Below are 22,444 nucleotides of genomic sequence, written 5' to 3' on the forward strand. Positions count from 1 at the left end.
ATGAGTTGTCACTTTATAAGTAAAGCAGCAGTGCAGACTGCAGAGGAGCGAATTAGGCTGCCAGCTTTACTGATTCCCAGAACACAAGAGGGCCAAATCTTTTACGCCAAATTTTTTTTTTTTTTTTGAGTTGTTTTTTTTTTTTTTTATATAAAGTAAAAGGATTTGGCCTGAAAAGCCAAACAACTTTGAACTTTGGCTTTCTGTACGAGAATATAAGCCTAAAGAAACAAAGGTTGTCTTGCCTGAGAAGGAGATCTTTCATCGCCGGAGCCAAAGGTATGATCCATCTCTCTCTCTCTCTCTCTCTCTCTCTCTCTCTCTCTCTCTCTCTCTCTGTGTCACGCTATGCATCCTATTTTTGATCTTTTTCTCTTGCATTTGGTTGTGATAATTGGTGTTTGTAGAGAGTTTTTCTATAATTAATATTTTATTGATTTACAGGATTTTTTTAAAATTTTTTTTAGAACAGATGACAATGTAGAGTTATTCATTTTCCTGTCTTTATTTCCTTTTTTTTTTTCGAGAAATATAAGGAAGAAAGGGTAGGGACAAATAATATGTACTCCTCACTTTGGTACTTGATCGATTTGATTGGGTGCTATTGTTTGTTTTATTTATTAATTTATTTATTATTGTTATAATTGATTTCAAGGAGAATTATGTAATTTATAAAGTCTAGCACGCCGGCCAGGCTGCCATGAAAGTCCCATGGTGCCTGAAATGATAAGGTTTACCATTACCGCATTAAAAATTTGATCTGTCCGCTATGATGTCACGTTATAAATAGTAATTGCCACTTTGCCCCCACTCTACCTAAATAAATAAGAGATATGTTAAAATTTAATAAAAATTTTATATTTTGCCTATAAAAGTTTATGTAGAAAGATGCCACATCATCTTCTTTTTGTTTTATCTTTTTTCCTCCACAAAAAATATGATGCCACATTTTGTCATGTGAACTTTTATGAACAAAATGTAGAGTTTTTATTAAATTCTAATATTTCTCAATATATATATATATATAGTCTTTTTAGGTGTGTATCCGCGCTTATATAAAATAAAAATTAATAAGTATAAAATTTAATTTCATACTAAGCTATTAAGTCATAAATACTATAACAAAAATTATGTCTATAAAATCATCTTAAAAGATAATTTTCCTTTGGAATACAAAATTTTTCTAATTTGCCATAGACTTCTCATATGAATTGAAGGAGGGAATCACGGTATAAAAGTAAGAGTTCTAAAAATTTTAGGGGTTAGTGAAACCCCCTCAAGGATCAATGTATAGGTCCGCCCCTGGACACGTGTGGAAGTGCATATTCTACGTTGATTTAGTTATTTTTAAGGAGAATATTTGGAGTATTACAATTATTAAGAGTGTCATTATATTTAATTGTTTAATGGCTAACCAAGTGAACTGTTACATCAATTTATAAAAAAAATTATAGTAAAAACTATAATACCTGCCAACATTCTATATTTCAAGAAATTTCACCTTGAAAGGCATTTTTCATGCATATGTATAATCACTTCAAACAAGATTGAGGGGATGCCATTGGACCATTGGTCAATCTAAGGTGTAGGAGAGGAACTTCTAAATTCACAAACGACTATTTCTTATGTATTGAAAATCAAATTCTAAGATGTGGTGTACATTGCACACTTTAAATTTCAAAATTATAAAAGAAAAATTTAGAAAAAGCTCACAGGAGTAAGTGCATGTTTGGGATTGTGTTTGACAAATAGAGCATTTATGTCAAAAAGAATTTTTGAGTAAAATCTTCATTTTCAAGCTTTTGCCAAAAGTGTTTTTTAGTAATTTTTAGGCCTTTTGAACACTCAAAACCGCTTTTAATTTTTTTACCAAACGAATACTTTTTTTTTTTTTTTTTTTTTTTTTTCAAACTGACTTTTTTTGTGTTAAAAACACTTTTACGCCTCTCAAACACAATTTCAAACATACCCTAAATGGTTCATGGATCTTCTTGTTGTTGTTGTTTATTTATTTATTTATTTTTTCTTCTTGGTACCTTTAGTTTGGTGTAATTTAGAATTCGTCATGTGTTCACTATGGAACAAACCATGCATGTGTCATAATACAACCAATGGGTCCCACGTGTGGAAATACATCACCCATTTCCCGACAGCTTATGGTTAGTTGCTTACCTATTGATCATGAATCACACATGGACATGGGACGTCTAACATTAGTAGCTGACCAAAAGAATTCCCCTCTTTCATGATCTTTTTATTTAAGGGATTGATGAATAAAAGTCATAAGGATGTGACAAAAGTTAATATAAAACTATTGGTCGGGCTCCACTTATTTGGACAGTTATCTGCATAATTCGACCTCCCCTATTTGAACCGTTCAAACACAACTATTTTTTTTTTTTTTTTAGTAATGTTATACATAACTCTCCTAATTCTCTATCCTCCCTTAAAGTTTATGCTACCGTGATTTTTCATATCATTTGATGTATAAGAATTGTTTTTTTGGTGTCTGTTTTTTTTGGGTCAAAATAGAAAACTTTGAGAGCAATGGAAAAACAGCAGGGGACAAAATAATTGGCCTAGTTATGTAGATGTGTGGTCCATTCGAGTTGTGAAGCTTATAATTAAACGTGCCACTGATGCTACATTGCCAGATTAGGAAAATGTGCTTTTGGACCCCAACCACATATGAAATACCGACAGTGATGCACTTCTTTCCTTTTATTGTCATTTTTTTTCAGTCCAAAGTAGCCCAAGACCTAAATCAAAAAAAAAAAAAAAAAAAACAAAAAAAAAAAGAAGAAAGTTATTCAAAGTAAAACTATTGATTTTAGCTTATTTTCTTTCTTGCTTTATGAGTGGCATTTTATAGACTATTAAATTTAAAATAAAAAGCTACAATTAACAATTAAAAAATCTTGAATTTTTATTCGGATCTCAATTTTGGAATATCTATGTAGAGACGTGATAAAAGAAATGACTCAATGAGGTCTGGTGGGGTCCAAGTTTGTTGTGTATCATAATGACAACCAGGCAAGGACGATAGGGGTTCAGGGTTGGCTTTTGTACACGTGTTTTATATGCGTGCATTTTGGTCTCTTACAATTGTTTGCACCTCCAATAATGCAATTGAAAGTAGCCTCTCCATATGGCTTAGGTGCTCGAACATGTTTATCGAACATGTTTATATTGTTTGTGTCCGAAAAAATAATATTTAAAATATATTTAATATTGTATTTGAGAAATAGAGTTTTAAAATTAAAAAAAAAATTTTTGGACAAACGCTTTGCGCCGTTTTATTTTTTGGACCTTTAAAAACGCTTTTAATTTTTTTTTTACTAAACGAGTATTTTTTTTTTAAACAAACTTTTAAGCCACTCAAACACACATCCAAACACGTTCTTTTTAGTAGGCTCTAATACTACTGTCATACTATTATGATGATGTGGTAGTAAATATCTATAATAGTAGTATAAGAGTTTACTAAATATCATTACTCTTGTGTCGGTGGGCTCATTGAGAACTCCTATTTTGACAAGAATTACAGCCAATTCCAGCCGAGTAACCAATTGGTGTAACCATTTTTACATTGAGCTTCTTTCTTTTTGTTTTTTTCCCACGTTGCATAAATGCCCCAAGTTAAATAGGTAGGAAACAAATGCTAAATTGTCTCTTGTGTGATTGTGATGCCTCCATGCCTACTTGGTTACTTGATTTTTATTAAGTGATATCACATGTCTTTGTTGCTTGTACGATGTAATTGCATTATCAGAGTGGGTCTAATAATTTCCATAGAGTAAAGTAGACTCGTGTTTTCTTGGGTTTCACTTCTAATATATTAGGAGTTTTAAAAAAATCCAACGGAAGAATTAAATATACTATTAGAATTTGTATTTTATTTAAAGAATTTTCGGTTTCCTTTTATTTTTGTTTTTAACTTTAAGAATTATTCATACCACGAAAACACCCAACACTAAAGTCAATTGGCAGGAGCCCCAAACTCAGACAAGGCAAAACAAAAAAAGAAATAAATAAACAAATAAAAAGCTGAGACAGTGGGTCCCTTTTCTAGCTGGCCTGCCGGCTGCCGCCCTCATTACTCCTAGTTGCTCTTCCTTTCTTTCTTTCTTTGACAAAAAGTATTTTTAGTTAATGATGACTAATTATCCTTAATTATTAGTTGTTAGTGTCTTAGGATGCATTTAAGATTGCAATTTCACAAAAATAATTTATGTTTTTAAAAGATATTGCAAAACATAAAGCATTTGGTATTACTATTTAAAAAGTACTTAATTTAAAATAGAAAAAAAATCTACAATTTTAATAAGCAAATTCGGAGGTACTTATTTGAAAAAGTGCGAATTTAAACTAAAATCATGAATTTACATAACAAATATTTAATAAAAACGTACTTTTTAACATGTTTTACCAAACGCCTTTGCAATTTTAAAAGTAGCGATTTCGAAAATGTTGTTTTTAAAATTGCAATACCAAACGAACCCTTAATGATGAATTAATCTCCAAAATTTTGGACAAGGTGAGTTGAAAGCTTTGGGCAATTTAGTTAGCTTCACAGATGAATGAAGTTGTCTCAATTGAGTAGCCAACAAATTTGAGGAAGTTCTGTGACCGTTATGCTTTCACTCGTGTTTTGTTTAGCCGCTTTTATTAGTAGCCAAAATTTTTGGTGTTTGTGTCAAGAGTGCATAGGGCGTATCATCAAATTATTTGACGCATTCCCTTTTTTTGTTTTTTTTTTTTTATGATTTTTTGTTTGTTTTTGTTTTTGTTTTTGGGCTTATTGTTGAGTTGTTTTTATTTATTTATTTATTGAAGTCTTTGTTTAATGTACTTAAAAAAAAAAAAAAAAAAAAAATTGAGGGAGTCCCAGGTCATAACAGAACACTACCATTTATTTAGAGTTAAATTTAAAAATGTTCCATGTGATTGTTATGTTTATTTAAATATTCATTAAGTTTTAAACAATGATAAAATAAGTCATTGAATTTTGTTTGAACCGACTTACTTTTCTTGGAACTCATAATTGCTCTTCCTTAATTTCTTTCTTTGACACTATTTTAGTTAATGATGATTAATTATCCATAATTATTAGTTGTTAGTGATAAATTAATCTCAAAGTCAGGGCACGGAAAACTACCGTTATTTGGCAGCAAAACCAAAGGTGACTAGTACTCTTTCTTCTTCTTCTTCTTTGTTTTCAATTCTCTCCATCTCATTTGCAAGCTTCGCTTCATTCTTCTTCTTCTTCTTTTTCTTTGTACCATTTTGTTGTAAATCTCTGTGTTCACAGACATGAAGCGACGTTCAAAGCACCACCAAGAGGTACTGCTATTACTCCCTCTTGCTCTGTACGGGCTTTTCTTTTTTGTGTTTTTTTTTTGGGCTTTTGTTTTTGGATAATGTTGTTGAGGGAAAACTTGCAGAGAAGTAGAGCTGAAATATATTGTTTGGGTTGGTGGTGCGTACAGTTCTTCTGGCCAAAAGTGGTGATGCGCAAATGGCTCAACATCAGCGCCGACGACTCCGAGTTCAGCGCCGACGAAGATGACTACAATGAAAATTCCAGTTCCGATTCCGATTCCGAGGCTGAAGGTCTCATAAACCTCGCTCGTGCTCTTTTACAATCTTCAACTATTTTTTTGATTGTGGATGTTATTGGTAGTACAGGATAGTATTGTATTTAGGGGTTTGCTTTGAGTTTTGAAGAGTCCCTTTTGAGGTTTGAGTCGAACTATCAAGTGGGTGTTTGCAGGATTCGGTCAAAGGGGAAGACAATTTAGTTGTAGGGGCAACAAAGGGGATGGTGCTCAGGTTGATCATAATGGTAATGTTTCAAGGACACAGTTTGAATGTTTTGTATTTTGGTTCAGTGCGGTCGGTTTGTTAGGTTTACATGAATTTTCAGTAGCTTCTTGAAATTGAAGCAATACTTGTGTTGGTGACAACATTTGATTCTTGAATTAAGATCATTAATCCTGTGTTTGGTTGTGTTCAGTTGGAATTTATTAGAATTTCCAATTTTGTGGAATTTGAGAATTTTGATTTTGCAAGTGGATCTTCTCTTTGGAGTTGGGTTGATGGAGTTGAACTAGTTGCCTTGGAAATTGATTCTCCAATGCTGACCAAATGGAGCCTAGCGTGATTCATGTGTTGAGAAGATTTCTTGATATAATAATCACCTATGCTTCATGAATTGGCATTAGTTTATTCCATTGAAAATGAATGAAAGGCAACTATATTAAATTATTAACTGAAGCTAGGTACTAATGCATTAGCATTTCTTTATTAAAAAAGTTGGAGAATGCTTCAAACTATGACTGGCCTTTTCTGGATGTTGTTGAGATTGGCTATTGGGGTCCTCTTCCAGTTCATTTTAGTTAATGAAATTATTAGGAGATATTAGAATGAGTTTATATTTCGAGAGAGGGTATAGAGTTTGGCCCCACATGAAAGTGGAATCATCCTGCAGGATTAGATATGAGTCAGTTCAAACTAAATTGCATTGTCTTTTTGGCGAATGGCTTCATTTTTTTTATCCAACAAACTGGCTGTTTCAAGTCAAAAGTAAATTATTTAATTTTAATAGTGCTTCTTTTTTCTTTTTCTTTTTTCATTTCTTTTCTTTCAAATTTTTGGAAATTCTAGTTAGTGGTTCAGTGTACAAACATGGAGTAATGCTGCTTAATCTCAAATGTCATATGTATTTTCAGTTCTAATATTCTCCTTTCTGGGATTCCTTTTTTATTCTTGTTTTTGTTAGGATAAGTTTTGTTATATTACTTTATTAATATGTAGGCTTAACTACCTTTATTTATTTATTTATTATTATTTTTTTTTTTCTCCTGTGGACTTCAGATACTCTTCCATGGGTAAGAAGAAGAAGAAATTCTGAGACTTTTAGGGCACAGTATATAAACACAGAGGAACTCAGGTATGGTAGTGCCTAATATAAGAGTAAACACTAGTTGCACTGATTCTGGAAAGGACCAAAAGTGATGATCTATCAGTTAGTCAGTTATTCTTATCCTGCTGCTCTTTTGTCCTAGAATATGCGTTGGGACTTGGAATGTTGGAGGGAAACTTCCACCTGATGACCTAGATATTGATGATTGGCTAGATATCGATGAGCCAGCTGATATCTACGTGCTTGGGTGAGTGATTATTTTCAAAATATCCCTTGGTTACTGATTCTGCATTTGCATACAACATGGTGCTTATTTCATACAATTTTAGTCCATGATTTGTGCTATTCTGCATTTAAGTTGTGATATATGTGAAAAAATTTAGTGGATCTTCTCTGTTTAGAACAATTTGTACTGTACCACTCTCTGTTCTCTTTATCTGTTCTTTATATCTGGGATAGTCCTTCTTGGAATTCTTAGTAGCATGACTTGTGCTTTATGTTTACAGCCTTCAGGAGATTGTGCCATTAAATGCTGGGAATATCTTTGGTGCTGAAGATGACCGCCCAGTTCCAAGGTGGGAAAACATTATTCGTGAAACACTGAATCGGATTCAGCCTAAGGCAATCAAGATAAAATGCTTTAGTGATCCCCCATCTCCATCAAAGTTTAAGCCATCTGATGATGCCCCAGATATAGAAGAGGAGATGTTGCTTGAAAGTGATAGTGACGTAGGTGAGGAAGTTCACCCATTGGATGACGAACCAAATGTTTTTGATGAAAGTAGGGACGGACCAATCACAGAGAAAAATGCATATGTGAATTCTGGAGTTTTAGAATGTTCTGGAAGTGCCAAATTAGAAATGCCAGGGGAACAAGAGTTAGAGAGGCAAGTTTCTGCCTCAAAGAGGTTGGAGAGGTTAAATTGTTTACGGACAGAAGATTCAGAAGATGTGAAAGCATCAGTTGCCCAAAGCAGTGGCAAATTAACCAAAATGCTTAGTGGATCTGAAAGGATTGGTTTGAGCTGGCCAGAACGTCCGCTAAACTTGCTATCTCAACGTGTATTAGAGAGACCGAATTCCTTTAGAACAATTAAATCCTTTAAAGCATCCAAGTCTTTCGGACCATATAGGTCTTTCAAGTTAACTGCAAATGAAGTGCCATCACAGGTAGCATTGTTTGCCGAAATTGACCTCGAATTACTCTTGAAGAGGAAACGAAGATCATCATTTGTAAGGATAGTAAGTAAACAGATGGTTGGCGTTTTCCTCACTGTATGGGTTCGCAGGAGCTTGCGTAGACATATTCACAACTTAAAGGTGTCTACTGTAGGTGTTGGCGTTATGGGCTACATTGGTAACAAGGTTTGCTTCTTTCCCTTATATTTCTTCACATTTTTGGAAACTCGTTTTGACTGTTATGATTGATTTATTAAAGTTTCATTGTGAGGTACACACATTTTGTTATATTTTTTTAATTTGTTTCTTTTCTAGATCTCCTCTGTCATGCTTTGTGTTTTTACTTGCATTGCTTTCAATATGACGTTTTATATCCTGGGTTACATACAGCTTCTGTAGATTGAATCACTATCTGCTGTCACTGAAAGCATTATATCCTTGACACTGTTTTTTTGTTATTGAAGGCATCTGTGCATCCATGGCCTATAGTGGATTGTCAACTTTTAAGAAGAGAGTCCCTTGTTTATGTTACAGTGCTTTTTAGATTATTTTCAATGTTGTCCAGGTACCGTGTTGAAGTATAGTTCACTGAAAATATGGTAGGGATTCATCAAAAGAGCAAGAAGTAGTACCACATTTTTAGGGGCTACTTTGAAGTGTACGTGTTGGGAACTGGTTTGCCTAGGCATTTAACTCTTTTCAATCAGTATTCTTAGAATCCTGGGCTCGGCTATCATAAACATCAGAAGGATCTCTGTGGACACAGTTTTGAAGCAATGTATATCAAATAAAAATTGTCTTCACTTTTTATGTTTTTTCCCCTTTCCTTCTTTTTTCTTTTCTGAAAATTTTCCTCTATTTCTTCTATACAATTGCATAAACTGGCAGCAGTTGTAAGTCATCGCTTGCAGAAGGTTTGATTTCATCATTGAAGTTGCTATGAAGATTGGCGCAAGCATATTGGAATTGGTGCAGTGAAATCAATGAAGATCAGGAGATGTGAATTATACTTTCATATTAGAATCCATGGGGTTTTGGGGTTTGACAAGCACCCAACACTTGAACTTTATTATTTGAAAACAACCCAGGTCCTATCTAAGAGATTATCCCCTTATTGTGTTATAGAATACATATTGGTTACTTGTTGCATACTTTTTTGAAATTTTCTGGATGACTAGGACAGAACACATATGCAGTCATTTCATAAGACGATTTGTTGAAATCAGGAGAAGAAAGCTTGTCTTGTTGACATTAGCACATAGATATTTACTTCTAATCTAATTCTATAAGATTGATTTTTTTTCTTTTTTTCTTTTTTAAAATGCATCCATCACTTCTCTTATTCTATAGTAGTCTTTCAGATTTCAAGACAGTTCTTCAATCTTCCAGGGATCAATATCTGTCAGCATGTCCATATATCAGACCCTTTTTTGTTTTATATGTACTCACCTGACGTCGGGTGAAAAGGATGGAGATGAATTAAAAAGAAATGCTGATGTGCGGGAAATACATCGGAGAACTCATTTTCATTCACCTTCTGATATTGGGCTTCCCAGGAGCATCCTTGATCATGAGTGAGTAATATGGCTTACTATTGCCTAACTCTGAACTTATCTTTTTCTCATATGTCCTTACATGCGGGTTTTTTTTTCCCCATTGAATTTTGATTGAAATACAGATAGTTCTGTAGAGAAGGAAATTTTCATATGCTTAGGTGATAGGTTCTATTTGTCCACCTTTTAAGTTTCTATTCATTGATGTGAAACATCTTTTCTTCTATATTCTGTGCTAGCTATTATTCAAAGCTTAGCCTTGAGCTTGGCTCGGTAGGTAAATAGATTGGGTGGGATTACGGTAAGTCTTAGGTTCAACTATAATGTATCAAAAAGGAAAGAAAAAAATTGAACTCCTCAGTTTTAGAGTTTTTTTTTTTGTTTTTTCCATCATGTTATGTTCCACATGCATATTATTCCAGACGTTTGCCTTGCATTTCAGGCACAATGTGGTATATTTTGATGGTTTTGGTTTCCATCTTTATTTTGAAGAAAGGTCTTAAGGCTTTGTTATGCTTAAAATTAGAAAACGAGATGTCACATACCCTCTTGTCTTTTCTATGTTAATTGTCAGGAAAATTAACTTTTCGGAAGGTAGAGAGAGAGAGAGAGAGAGCTGATGGGGTTGTAACTTATAAAGTAAATTTTTATAGTTGATGGGGTTCAGTTCTATAAAATTGATGAATAGAGAGCAAATAAGTGATTGTTTACCAGAATAGCATAGATTTAACATTTTATTTGAACATATGGGACTGCATATAGCTTGATTTTTTTTTTTTTTTTGTTGAAATCTGTCGTGCTTCTATGCATGACTATTATTAATAACAGCTTGGTTTGAGGCAATAATGCTGTGTTTGAGACATTTCGATTGAATTCTTCCTAGAAGCTTCCCATGATTTTTGTATTATCAATCTGTGTGCATGTCTAACATTGTATATTGTTTCAGTCCAATATACTCAAAAAGGATGTTTGCATAGATCTTAAAATTTGACAATAATGATGGTTGAGCTACATTAATCTCTTTTTGGTCTAAAATTATTCCCTTCATTTTGAATGTGGTGTTTTGTTTTGAATGTTACATTCATGTCCATATTGACAAGAAGAAGAAGAAGAAGAAGAAGAAAAATGCAATTTTATGCATAATTCTCATTTATTTTATTTTGAGACAGAAATACTTTAATTCCATGTACAATTCTCATTATTTTTTGAAACTTGTTCAAGCATGTATGTTTCCTTGCTGAAACACCGAAAGGTTATATGCACACTGACACACACATAGATATGGTAGAAAGATTTCTACCACCCCTCAAGCTGTACTAACAGAATGAGAGAGTGGTGATGTTTGTGTCTAAACTCGGAGGAAAAGGGAAAAAAAGAAAAGGAAAGCGAAGCAATATGTTGTTGTAGCAGTTTCTGCAACTAAGCTAGGAGTGGTAATAATTGAAACCCTTTAACTCCTGATAGAGATACCATGTGCTTAGCTCTCCATGTTGGTTTTATTTAATTTTATGATTCAAGTGTATTTTTAAAACTTCCAGATTTATAGATATGGACTATAGTTGAGTCCATTGGATTATATCAACATGGAGGGCTGCCTATAACCGTTAAGTCTATTCTCATTTTTCTAATTTTTTAGATTTTCTTGTTTTGTGTTTTTCTTCAGCTTCTTGATTGGTGTTTCTCTTATATACTTGGCATGTACTTGGGTTGCACTTGCACCCCTCAGCGCCTTTTTTGAGATTGAATTACTTATAAAATAAAAATTAAGAAAAAGTAAAAAATCATAGTCTCCATTCTGTTAAGGTTTTGATTATTAAAGGTCTATATATTATTAAAAAAAAGTGAATAGAGAACAATTTTTATGAGAATTTTGCAGCAATAACTGCTCTTGAAGTTTGTGTGATGCAATACTTTCGCGAGATACAATGTTGCAGAAACCCTATGTTTGACTTTTAGAAAAACTGAGTGTGATGCTAAATTATCTTCTCTTTGATTTCCAGGAAGTTTATCTGCCTTCAAATCCTAGGATTCCTAAAATAAAAATCCTAAACCACCATCAATAAAATAGTTCGCAAATACCCCTAAAATACCATAGTACGGTTCATGGGTTATTATTTACAGCCCAGAATAGCAACCTTGAGTTCTTTTCTTTGTTTCACTTCCAAACTCTACCATTTCCCTTAACCTGTTAGAAACCCTAAATTAACTAATATTTGTAGACTTTTTTCTTAAACCCTAGCCCTAGCTATCCTAGAACACTACAATAGACCTGCTGCCAGATAAAATCCTGCAACCATTCTTCTAGCTTCAAGAAACTAGCTTGAAGGTCCCCAGAGCTTTCTGTCCCATGTCAAGGTGTAAGACCCTTGTCTTACGTCAGTTTGATATTAGAGTGGGTTACGCAATGATATTTTCACATCATAGGAGATCGTACATGCCTACAATGACAAGAGTTAAGATATGCCTTTTTTCTTTTTTTTAAAATGAATAAGAGTTAAAGATATGTCTTAGAGGAAAGATGCTTTAAGATAGACTTCAAGAGAGATTTTATGATGAGATGGTTAGTTTTGACCGAGGTAATTTATCAATGATTAATAATGCTAAAAGTTTGATGAATGTGAACATATGATATTTTTTGGATTCAAGAGTGGGCTAAGATCGGAAATTCAAAGTTGTGTGCAATATTCTGATCTATGGAGTTGTTCATTCGGCTATCATGCGGGGAAGAATCATAAGGGTTTTGAGATCTGACAATAAAGTGAGCTAAACTAAATGTGTAAGCCTAAACATAGGGCTGAATTTCCAAGAGGGGCAAGACGGCGAACTAAAAAATCCGAGTAACTTGCAGTAAAATTGAAAAGCAACAAAAGCAAGCAGAAAAGCCTAATAACATAGGAGACCCATGATTTAAACCAATGGACTTAACTATGGTCCATACCCATAAATCTTAAAAGTAGAAAATACTCCTGACTCGTAAAATTGAATAAAACTTGATTAAAATAAAACCATCTCCCTTGCTGTCTGCATCACTCATTCATGTATTACTATAATATGTGCGGAATCTAACTTTCAATTTCATTGTGCTTGTAGACTTCAGGAGTCACATCTGCCTTCTTTGAAAGTATTGATATAGTAACAGTATTTTACTTTTCTGCAGAAGAATAATTTGGTTGGGTGATCTCAACTACCGCATAAACTTGTCTTATGAGAAAACACGAGAACTTATCTCCAGAATGAGGTGGTCCGAGTTGGTTGAGAGGGACCAGGTATGCTATCAATTTCATGTGATAATCTGTATTATTGAAGGAATTAATATTAGTATAGCATTCTAAACTGCGTATATTTTTCCTTTAGTGATTAGTTATCATGATTTTTTTTTCTTTTTGCCCCTAGTATCTAGGTGGCTTCTCTTGCATACTTATTGTGTACTTGGGGGCACCTTATGATTTTAATGATATCTCGATTAAGTATAAAAAAATGTATTGCACTGTAAACTATAAATTGACCGGGGCTTACTTTGCAGGTTCTCCAATTGTGATTCAAAAATATTTATATTAGACATCAAGAATATTGTAGAAATTGTAAAATGCAAAGTAATTGTGTAATTAATAATATTTATCAAACCTTGTGAAAATTCCAGTCTATTGGCTTATTCTGCTGACAGATATAGGAAAGATATGTTAGACCTACATCTCTTTCCTCTCATTGGCATTAATATGCACCCAAATACAAAAAACAGAAGTTTATTTCTATAGACTGTCATTATCTGATGACGCTCGCTGTTAAAATCATTACATTTCAGCTTAATTTGATCATAAATTGAGAAATTGATAGCATTTTCCATTCACAGAAAGAGGAAGAGGAAAACTTGTATTGTTTGTATGATAAGTAATTTACTCATGGCTTCTGCCTGCAGTTACTTCTCCATTAACTTTATAGTTCATATTCTAACTTGCAAACTTAACTAAAGAAAACAATATTGCAACACCCTAGAAATTGATATGCAATAATGCTTTTGGGTTCTATGGCTATAGTATTTGAAACTGAAGTTTCTAGTTAGTGATTTTCTGGTTGGGTTTTTTTAGGTGATATATAACCACAAATTACAAAAAGATGTGTTAAGAAGAACAATCTAATCATAGTTTCTTGAACAGGGTATTTGAATTGCACTTGTTACTCTTTACCTTATAGTGAAACTTGAATTAGAAAACAGTAATAATTGAAATGCACAACTTAGTTTCAATATTAATAGAAGAATGAGATGCTAAGTAGAATCTTGAGGAATATAGTAATGTATCACCAATGAAACTAATCCATACAGACTCATTGTCCATCCCTTATGTCAATAGACCTGTGTATTTCATAATTAATACTGCTCAGGCAGTCAATAGTTTAGAGAATTCAGGTGGAAGTCCAATGAAGCTAGGGAATCATGAATGAAAGGAATTGGAAGCTGAAAGTTGTCAACTTCACTTAGATGGAATCCCAGATATTCAAACACTATTGAATAATGTTAGTTCTATAGCAGATTGAGAAAAGCTTGAGGCCCTTTCTTGAAAAGGGGTAATAAGTACACATGTTGGGTATATGGAGTTGTTAATTGAAAAAAAATTGTCCCACATACATAATTATTTTCTTGAGTAACGTTGCACACACGGGTGTTGTGTGTGTCTATTTTCTTAAGCTTTGAAAATCCAAATTTCTGAAATTGTCTTTTGAATTATCTGCAATTGCAAAGTAAGTCAATTTTATCATTTAATATTAGATATAAAATTAGAAAAATCAAGTTATGGGAGGCCGATTTTGCTTTTAATTGCATTGACATCTCATTCTGACAGCTTGCACAGCAGCTTAGAAAAGGCCGTGCATTTGATGGATGGTCTGAGGGTCCTTTAAATTTTCCACCAACATATAAATATGAGATCAATTCAGAGAAGTACTACGGCGAGGATCCAAAGGCTGGGAGGCGCACACCAGCATGGTATGCTTCCATTTACCTAGTCCAAGGGCTTGATCCCCGCACCTGCTAATATTATGCTTATTTTGTTGCTAACTCATCCTCAGAAAATGATTATTTCATCATCTTGGAGACAAGTGTTAGGGAGGGAATTACTTGTGGGGAGTTCAACAAAGAGTTCAGTAGCTTAGGCTTGGGAGTTAAACAAGAGTAAGTTAATATACATATTAGGATACCACTTCTAGCCCAAAAGTCTAAGTTAATGGGCTTGGGTCCATTTAGGTATATTAACCACTCACTTTCTTTATACTTTACCAATGTGGAACACAAACCTCACAAGTACACCTACAACAAATTTTCCCCTCATTTGTGAGTTTCTTCTACATTGACCCAACTCCCCTTGGTGTGTGAGTTCTTTACACGAGTGTCACAAGTACTCCAAGAGCGGAATCAAACCAAGACACTCGTATCAATAGCGAAAGGTAACAATGGCTTTGATACCAATTGTTAGGAAGAGAATTACTTGGGGAGTTCAATCGTCACTTTATTTCTGTGATAATTTGTAGTATTTACTCCCTTATTGTTTTAGGTTCAATTTAGTGTGCACTCTTGTTCCAGGTGTGATCGTATTCTTTCACATGGTAAGGGAATGAGGCTACTGAGTTACAGGAGAATTGAACTTAAACTTTCGGATCACCGACCTGTGATGGCCACATATATGGCTGAGGTTGAGGTGTTTTCTTCTAGGAAACTACAGCGGGCACTCACAGTCACGGACGCAGAGATTGAAAATGAGGACGATATTGCGGATATGGGTACTAATGTTGGAATGAGCCGCTTCAGATTGGAAGAGGTGAGTAGTTTGCCATGTGTGTTAATTGCATAAGGTCCAATTGGCTTTCTTCTGAGCTGTGAGGCTTAACTAACTTATTCTTGGGAACCTTTTAGTTCCAAGAAAGAGTCCAATTAGTCTTTTTTTAAAAATAAAATAAAATAAAACAACCCCACATGTATCACAGTTTAGATTCAATCTTATTTTTACCAATTCTTAGCAGCAGTTCATGTCTGAATGAACTCTGAATTTTTTTTAGATTTTCTGCAGACCCACTATTGGTGTCTAATCTAGCAATCTTTATAAACATTATGAACCTGTAGGCAGGCTTTGGCATGACTATTCAAATTTATTTGACCATTACAAGGCTAGGTCTTAGAGCCTTTATCCAGTTGATGTGTAATTGCACCGACTCTGTTGTCTTTTTCATTTGGTGATCTGATGAGTTTGCTGCTAAGGCTAGATTGGTCATTTCTCTCTAAGCCCAGACCAGGACTAAGCTTGAAAAATTAGGACATTGAGCTATATTATAGTGGCCATAGCTAGGCTTTCTAGTTATTTTCTTATGTATATTATTTTATTTTCTTGGGGTCCCAGAACTCGGATACACAAGTATGGAGGCCCTTCGCCAGCCTATAAAACTCAAGGATCTGATCGTACATCTATGGTAGGATACCAAGAAAGCTCTAACAACATGCTGGTTGGCACCTTTGAGGGTGCCAGTCTTCAACCCACCCAACCTGCACGTTTATCCTCTTTCTGCTTGAAATACACAATGGTGTCACTGATACTGAGCTGAAGTTCACCATTGGATCACATTCTCTCACTTATGTTATGCAGGTTAACCTCACACAAACTGCAAATTGATCTCTGAGGAGTTTCATATAACTTATCCTTAAGAGTCAATTGCTAATTAGTAGAGGTTCATCATGTTCAATCTATTCTAGTTTTGCTGTCATCATCATACTTAATATTCTTCTCATTAGATGTAAACTCTTCTTTCTGATGCAGGACATATTCTGATTGGGGGCGTTGAGGGAGGATTTGACAACACTTTGAGTGGCTCTGGCTGGGAGCTCCTGCAACTTGTGAAATTCTCAATACTATAACAACACTTCACATGCATTCAATAGATTTCATTGATTCTGTATATTTCAGTTAGGGTTTTTTAACAATAGGTTATATAGATCGTATTAGTTGTAAGGTGGGTTTCTCCATGTGGATTAGTTTATGTATTGTGTATTGAAAGTGTATATCAGTGGAAAGCTTTCTCTAGTTGTTTAGAAAGTATATACTGTAAAAATAATTTATGCATGTTTTCATGAGATGGTGCTGCCATATTCAGATTTGTGTCTTAATTACCTTCCCATTTCAGATTCTTTTGAAAAATGAATTCCATTCCTTTCATCCAACCCTTTTGTCTGTGCCAGTTCCTTGACTGGAAAATGTCCTTTGCTGCTTGCCACCTGGTGGTAGGCAACCTGAATTCCATTATTGCATCTGAAGCAGAAGAATGTTCTCAAACTATTTTCATCCTTGATGAATTTCACAGCCAATGGATGTCTTATTTCATTATAAGGGGCAACTTTTCTAATAATGGAGATGTAACCCTTTCCTTGATAGAAAGGAAGATGCAATTTGTTCTATAAAAGGACGCATTTGTATAAAGATCATACAACAAATCAACTAAATTTTTGCAGTAAATGATGTAAAAGAGGCCTGGAAACGTTTGGAGATCAATTCTTTGGATGGATTTTCTTAACATCATGTAACAATATTTAAAAGACTACAATTAGATAAACCCAAACTGATAAGAGCTATAATTTAATATTATACCAATAAAATTCTAAGTGCTATGATCTAAATTAGTGAAACCATCTTAGTCTTATATAGTGCAAAGTTGCAAACATGAGAATTGTATCCGCATAATTATTTAAATATGTATCTTTATATGAGAGAAAGAGAGGACAAATAAAGAAATTTATTGCCCTTTATATATAATATTGCCATTGAGGTATTTTGCCACCTTTTTCACAAAAGCACACACCTAACAACAATTCTATATGCAATTCAAAATTTGATCTCAACTCGGCACACCGCCATTGTGGACCGTGGTGTTTAAAGAGAGTTAGTGTTAGCCGCTGACTTTGGTTAGAGATGGAGAAAACAATATGAAACTTCTCTTTAATTTGCTTTGATTTTTAGTTCATTTTTGTCTTTTTGCGGAATAAAATGGATATATTGTAATTTTTTAGTAATTTAGGAGGACATTGAAAATTGGTTGTTGGTTGAAGGAGTAATGTTATTTAGTAAACGTTCGTACAATTGTCATACAACTGAATGGCGTGGCTATTGAAATTTTTATTTAAAAAAAAAAAAAAAAACACCAGAATCAATTTCTCACAATTGCAAACTTTGATCATATTGTAAAAGAATAAACATGTAGACATAACAATTTTTTGTTTTTGTTTTTGTTTTGTGGGGGTATTTTGTAAGGAAAGATCAATACTGGGCCAAAAGCCCGTATTGTTAACGATCTTCCAAGCCCAGGAAAAGGTATGGCTGACATTTTCGGCGACGTGGCAAAACACTAGGCTAGCCCACGTCCACGCGCGCAAGTCACCAAACACCCGGGTTATTCGAACGCACTCCAAAAGGCATGGAAAATAGTGCAACGCTGCAAATTCAAATTCACGTCTCCATTGGATCACTCGCGATGTTCCTTCTCAAGGTGCGCACTCTCAATTCTTTGTTTTTAATAAAGACATTTACATCGTATACAATTATATATCATTCTTTTTTTTTGTTAAAAACAGACATGGAGATCTACTGCTTTTGGTATATATGGATACCTGAATTTCACCAAAGCTGGTTTCATGTAAGCTCATTTTGTCTCTTTTCGTTTTCTTGTCTTTTTGGGTTGTTAGGGAATTAAGGAAATATTATATAGTTAAATAGTTGTAAACGTTGATACGATCTTCCATTTATCTGCTTATTGTTATCTTAAGCTAAAATAGATAAGTTGTGGGTTCATTGATGCTTAATCTCACTATTTTAGTTGTTTGTTCAAATGGGTTTTGAGTCTTTGAGTTAATAGGATGTTCTTTTATTTTTTTGGTCTTCTTCTTTAACTGTCAGGAAGCTTGGGTTGAGATTGAGAAAATGCAGCTTACATTGATTAATAGGGGAAAATACATTTTACCCATGAACTATTCACCAATTTACACTTTTAACTCAAATGTTTAAAAAGTGACACTTTACCCACAAACTTCCAAATTGTTGCAATTAAAAAAATAAATAAATAAATAAAATTTAAATTTAAATTTTTAAAAAAAAATTAAAAATTAAGGGGTGGCCGGCCACCCCCAATTGGGCCTGGGGTGGCTTCGGCCACCCCTTAATTTTAATTTTTTTAATTTATTTTTTATTTTTTAACTTGGAATGGGGGCATTTTGGAAAAATAAATAAATAAATAAAAAATGCCAGAATGATCGAATTACAACAATTTAGAAATTTGGGGGTAAAGTGTTCGCTTTTTAAACATTGGGGTTAAAAGTGCAAATAGGTAGATAGTTCAGGGGAGTAAAGTGTATTTTCCCCATATTAATATATCCAAAACAATCTTTGCTTTTTCATTGCTCTTTTCTTTTTTCTTTTTTTTTTTTGGGGGGGGGGGAGGGGGGGGAGGTGAGGATATCACTATATGGGTGTTGAATATGTGTTGCAAATTACACCTCAATAAGGTTGTCAAGTTTCCAGTTTTGATCACCTATTGAGATCTCCAGCAACTTTCTGCCCAAATTGTTGTGAGAAACTTTATATGAGACCCATCTACTTACTTACTTAGGTAAGTAGTTCTATAAAAGCTCTCTCACATTTGTTGCCCAAATTGCTAGCAATCCGAACAGTGAAACTGTTGGGGATCTCTATCCACCTACCACAATGTTTTATGTGCCAAAGCTTTTTATAAGAGTATTCATTGTTTGAAATTTAAAATTCATGTAAAAAAAATTTATGGTCTTGCGTTTCCAAGTTTTTATGTATTGTTTGCTTTGTAGTGAACATTCAAAGAAGTTCAATGCAGAGGATATGGAGACAAGAATAGATGGGAAGAATTGCATAGTTACTGGAGCAAATTCCGGCATTGGTTATGCAACCGCTGAGGGTCTTGCTTCACGGTGTTGATCATGATTTGACTTCTCTTTTATCCCTAAATGTTTTGAGCTTAAGTTGTTAGATAGCTAATATATATTAGTGTGTGTGTGTGTTTATATTCCAGTGGAGCAACTGTCTTTATGGTATGTCGTAATAAGGAGAGAGGAGAAGCTGCACTTTCTGAAATTCAGTCTACAACAGGCAACACAAATGTACATTTGGAGGTATTCTGCTTCATCTAGATCAAAAGTTTCTCTTTTCTTTTAATTTTTTTCCCTAATTTTCCTCTCCTTCTTAGTTGTTGTTTAAGGTTGCTTTTGAGGGCTTTATATGTATAATATAGGAGTCAATGAATCCAAGTACACTATTTTCTTTCAGATTAAGCAATGGTTAATATCTGCAAGACTCTCTCTTTCTTTTACTTTTTAACTGCAATGATCTCAATGAACTCTGGGCTTTGCTCATGCGGCTTATTAATAAATTTGGCTTGCAGGTATGTGATCTTTCATCTGTCAGTGATATCAAGTCTTTTGCATCTAGATTTTCGTCAAAGGATTTGCCAATTCATGTACTGGTAAAGTTACCTTTTTCTTCCTACTACAAACAGAATATCGTTTTGATTAAGGTGGATAATTTTCAAAATTAGCCGTCTTGATTTATTGGTCCACCAGTAATGGAACCTTTTTTTAATCTCGTTTCTTTCTCTTAATTTATGCAGAGTTCTCTCTCTTTACTTTGTTTCCTTTTCTCTGGCAATATTTAATCACAAACCATCATTCTTGATAAATCTTGCAATTATTTTTACTGCATTTTGCAGTAATTTACATCAATTTGACTGGAAATCTAATATGGAAAATATAACTGCCTGTAGGTTAACAATGCTGGCTTGCTTGAGAATAAACGAGTTACTACATCAGAAGGGTGTGTCCTTATCAACTGTGTGCAAAAATAAACTTTATTCGTTGTATCCTTTTCTGAATGCAGAAAATTGATGAGTTTTATTTTTAATAACTTCTAAAATTCCAGGTTCGAGTTAAATTTCGCTGTAAATGTTTTAGGCACCTACGCCATGACAGAGTTGATGCTACCATTACTGGAGAAAGCTGCACCTGATGTCCGCGTTATCACAGTGTCCTCTGGTGGAATGTACACATCACCTTTGACCAAGGATTTACAGGTACTGCTTTTTTGGATTTCCAGAAGCTTCAATTTGCCCATTCTGTGCTTATGAAATTTCCAATTAAATGTCTTAATGCAGTTTAGTGATAGCAAGTTCGATGGGGTGGAACAGTATGCTCGAAACAAGCGAGTTCAGGTCAGTTAAATTGAATATCTATACATAGACCTTCTTACATCTGGCACTACGATCTTTTATTTTATTTTTATTATATAACTATTTTTATGATTGCTGAGCTCTAGATTTATGTTTCGCAAGTCTCGGTGCTTGGTAGCTGGCAGCTGATTTAGGTTTATGTCTTTTGTATATTTCGTGTGTATTTTCATTGCATCCCCTTTCGTGCCTTTATTAAAAATCCCAACTCAACCCTAAACCTAATGGTTACAACAAAACATGTTTTGACACTGAAATTGCCAACCCCAAAAACCTAACATACTAAAAGGTTGAAAACAAAAAGGTTAGAATAGCATGTTCAAGCAATGCTTTATGGTAGAGCTAACAGGAACTCTGCCACCGACTATCATAGTGAATATCTCATAAAAAATTATTATGCAGTACGAAGGAAAAGTCAGTGAAGCTGCTTCTACTACTTCACTTTGCTGTATGTTCAGCAATTTGGGTTGGAGTTTTTCTCCTTCATTACTATACATTTAATAGAAATACGCAGATTTACTATTTCCTTGAAAACTATAAATCAACACTACTTGTTGGTTTTGTAGCTTCCACTGGGTTTTGGAGAACGTCGCTCTTTTTTTCTTTTCTTTTTTCTTTACTTACTTTTTGAGTGATTGAAATAAGTATGCCTGCAGTGTTATTCCATCTTCAAAACATCTTTGGTTACACAGCAGTAAATTGATGAGGCTAAAACCTCAAGTTCAAGTCAATTTTACACCACTTCCATATGGAGGAGCACACTATTAGTTGTTTCTTGTAATGAATATTTTAATTTATATAACAATTTTGTACCAAATTAAAATTCAATACTCCTGTTCATTGTAGAATTCAAAATGTCTGCAGTGGAGAAATTCGTCAGTCTTACTGTCTGAGTGTGGCACTGGCATAGAATATGAAAATCTATCAAATGGTTATCCTTTGTCACTTGTCAGGTAGCATTAACAGAAAAATGGGCTGAAATCTACAAGAATAAAGGGATTGGATTCTATTCGATGCACCCCGGTTGGGCTGAGACACCTGGAGTTGCTAAGAGCTTGCCTGATTTCTCTAACTCGTAAGGAAATTATTCTTCTAATTACATTTCGAATTCCTCCAGTTCACCTTGGTACTCTTTCTTTGGTTTTTTCTCTTGTTCGTAATCTTTTTTTACCGTAAATGTCTTCCAGGTTTTCAGGAAAGCTTAGAACAAGTGAGGAAGGTGCAGACACGATTCTTTGGTTGGCTACACAACCAAAAGAAAAATTGGTACCAGGTGCATTTTATTTTGATAGAGCTGAAGCACCTAAACACCTTATGTTTACAGCGACTGGTGGCTCTCATGGGATAATCGATTCCATTGTTGACAGTCTCCGTTCCTTGTCCTCTCTCTCTTCTCAAAGTTAAAAAGACATTTCCATTTGTGTTTCGAGATATTCAATGTTAAACTTCAGGTTCAAGCCAGTTTTAAGGGTGAAGGTATCCAAACTTCAGATTTTGCGTGTTTATATATATA

At 34.1% G+C, this 22,444-nt stretch overlaps 2 protein-coding genes across 10 annotated transcripts; both read left to right on the forward strand.

Moving 5' to 3' along the window:
• Positions 1–147: 147 nt before the first annotated feature.
• Positions 148–16,819, forward strand: LOC132183592 (DNAse I-like superfamily protein). 9 transcript variants are annotated; one of them, XM_088518030.1, is made up of 13 exons: positions 148–279; positions 5,114–5,182; positions 5,312–5,343; positions 5,445–5,613; positions 5,774–5,845; positions 6,877–6,952; positions 7,068–7,172; positions 7,432–8,290; positions 9,458–9,678; positions 12,815–12,923; positions 14,496–14,638; positions 15,233–15,467; positions 16,458–16,819. In XM_088518030.1, the coding sequence occupies exons 3-13, from the start codon at positions 5,314–5,316 to the stop codon at positions 16,467–16,469; spliced, it is 2,031 nt and encodes a 676-aa protein (XP_088374156.1). In that variant the 5' UTR covers positions 148–279; positions 5,114–5,182; positions 5,312–5,313; the 3' UTR covers positions 16,470–16,819. The 9 variants fall into 9 exon arrangements, with proteins under 9 accessions (XP_088374156.1, XP_088374157.1, XP_088374158.1 ...); XM_088518031.1 differs by having other exon boundaries at positions 5,144–5,182; XM_088518032.1 differs by having other exon boundaries at positions 149–279; positions 5,490–5,613.
• Positions 16,820–18,089: 1,270 nt separating this feature from the next.
• Positions 18,090–22,421, forward strand: LOC132184548 (NAD(P)-binding Rossmann-fold superfamily protein). Its single transcript, XM_059598224.2, has 10 exons — positions 18,090–18,177; positions 18,263–18,324; positions 19,505–19,624; positions 19,726–19,825; positions 20,095–20,175; positions 20,473–20,522; positions 20,628–20,778; positions 20,860–20,916; positions 21,885–22,006; positions 22,119–22,421. Exons 1-10 carry the CDS (start codon positions 18,106–18,108, stop codon positions 22,333–22,335), a joined length of 1,032 nt encoding a protein of 343 aa, XP_059454207.2. The 5' UTR covers positions 18,090–18,105; the 3' UTR covers positions 22,336–22,421.
• The last annotated feature ends 23 nt before the right edge of the window (positions 22,422–22,444 follow it).

Source organism: Corylus avellana, chromosome 7 (assembly GCF_965113065.1).
Source record: "Corylus avellana chromosome 7, dhCorAvel1.hap1.2, whole genome shotgun sequence".
Classification (NCBI taxonomy): domain Eukaryota; kingdom Viridiplantae; phylum Streptophyta; class Magnoliopsida; order Fagales; family Betulaceae; genus Corylus; species Corylus avellana.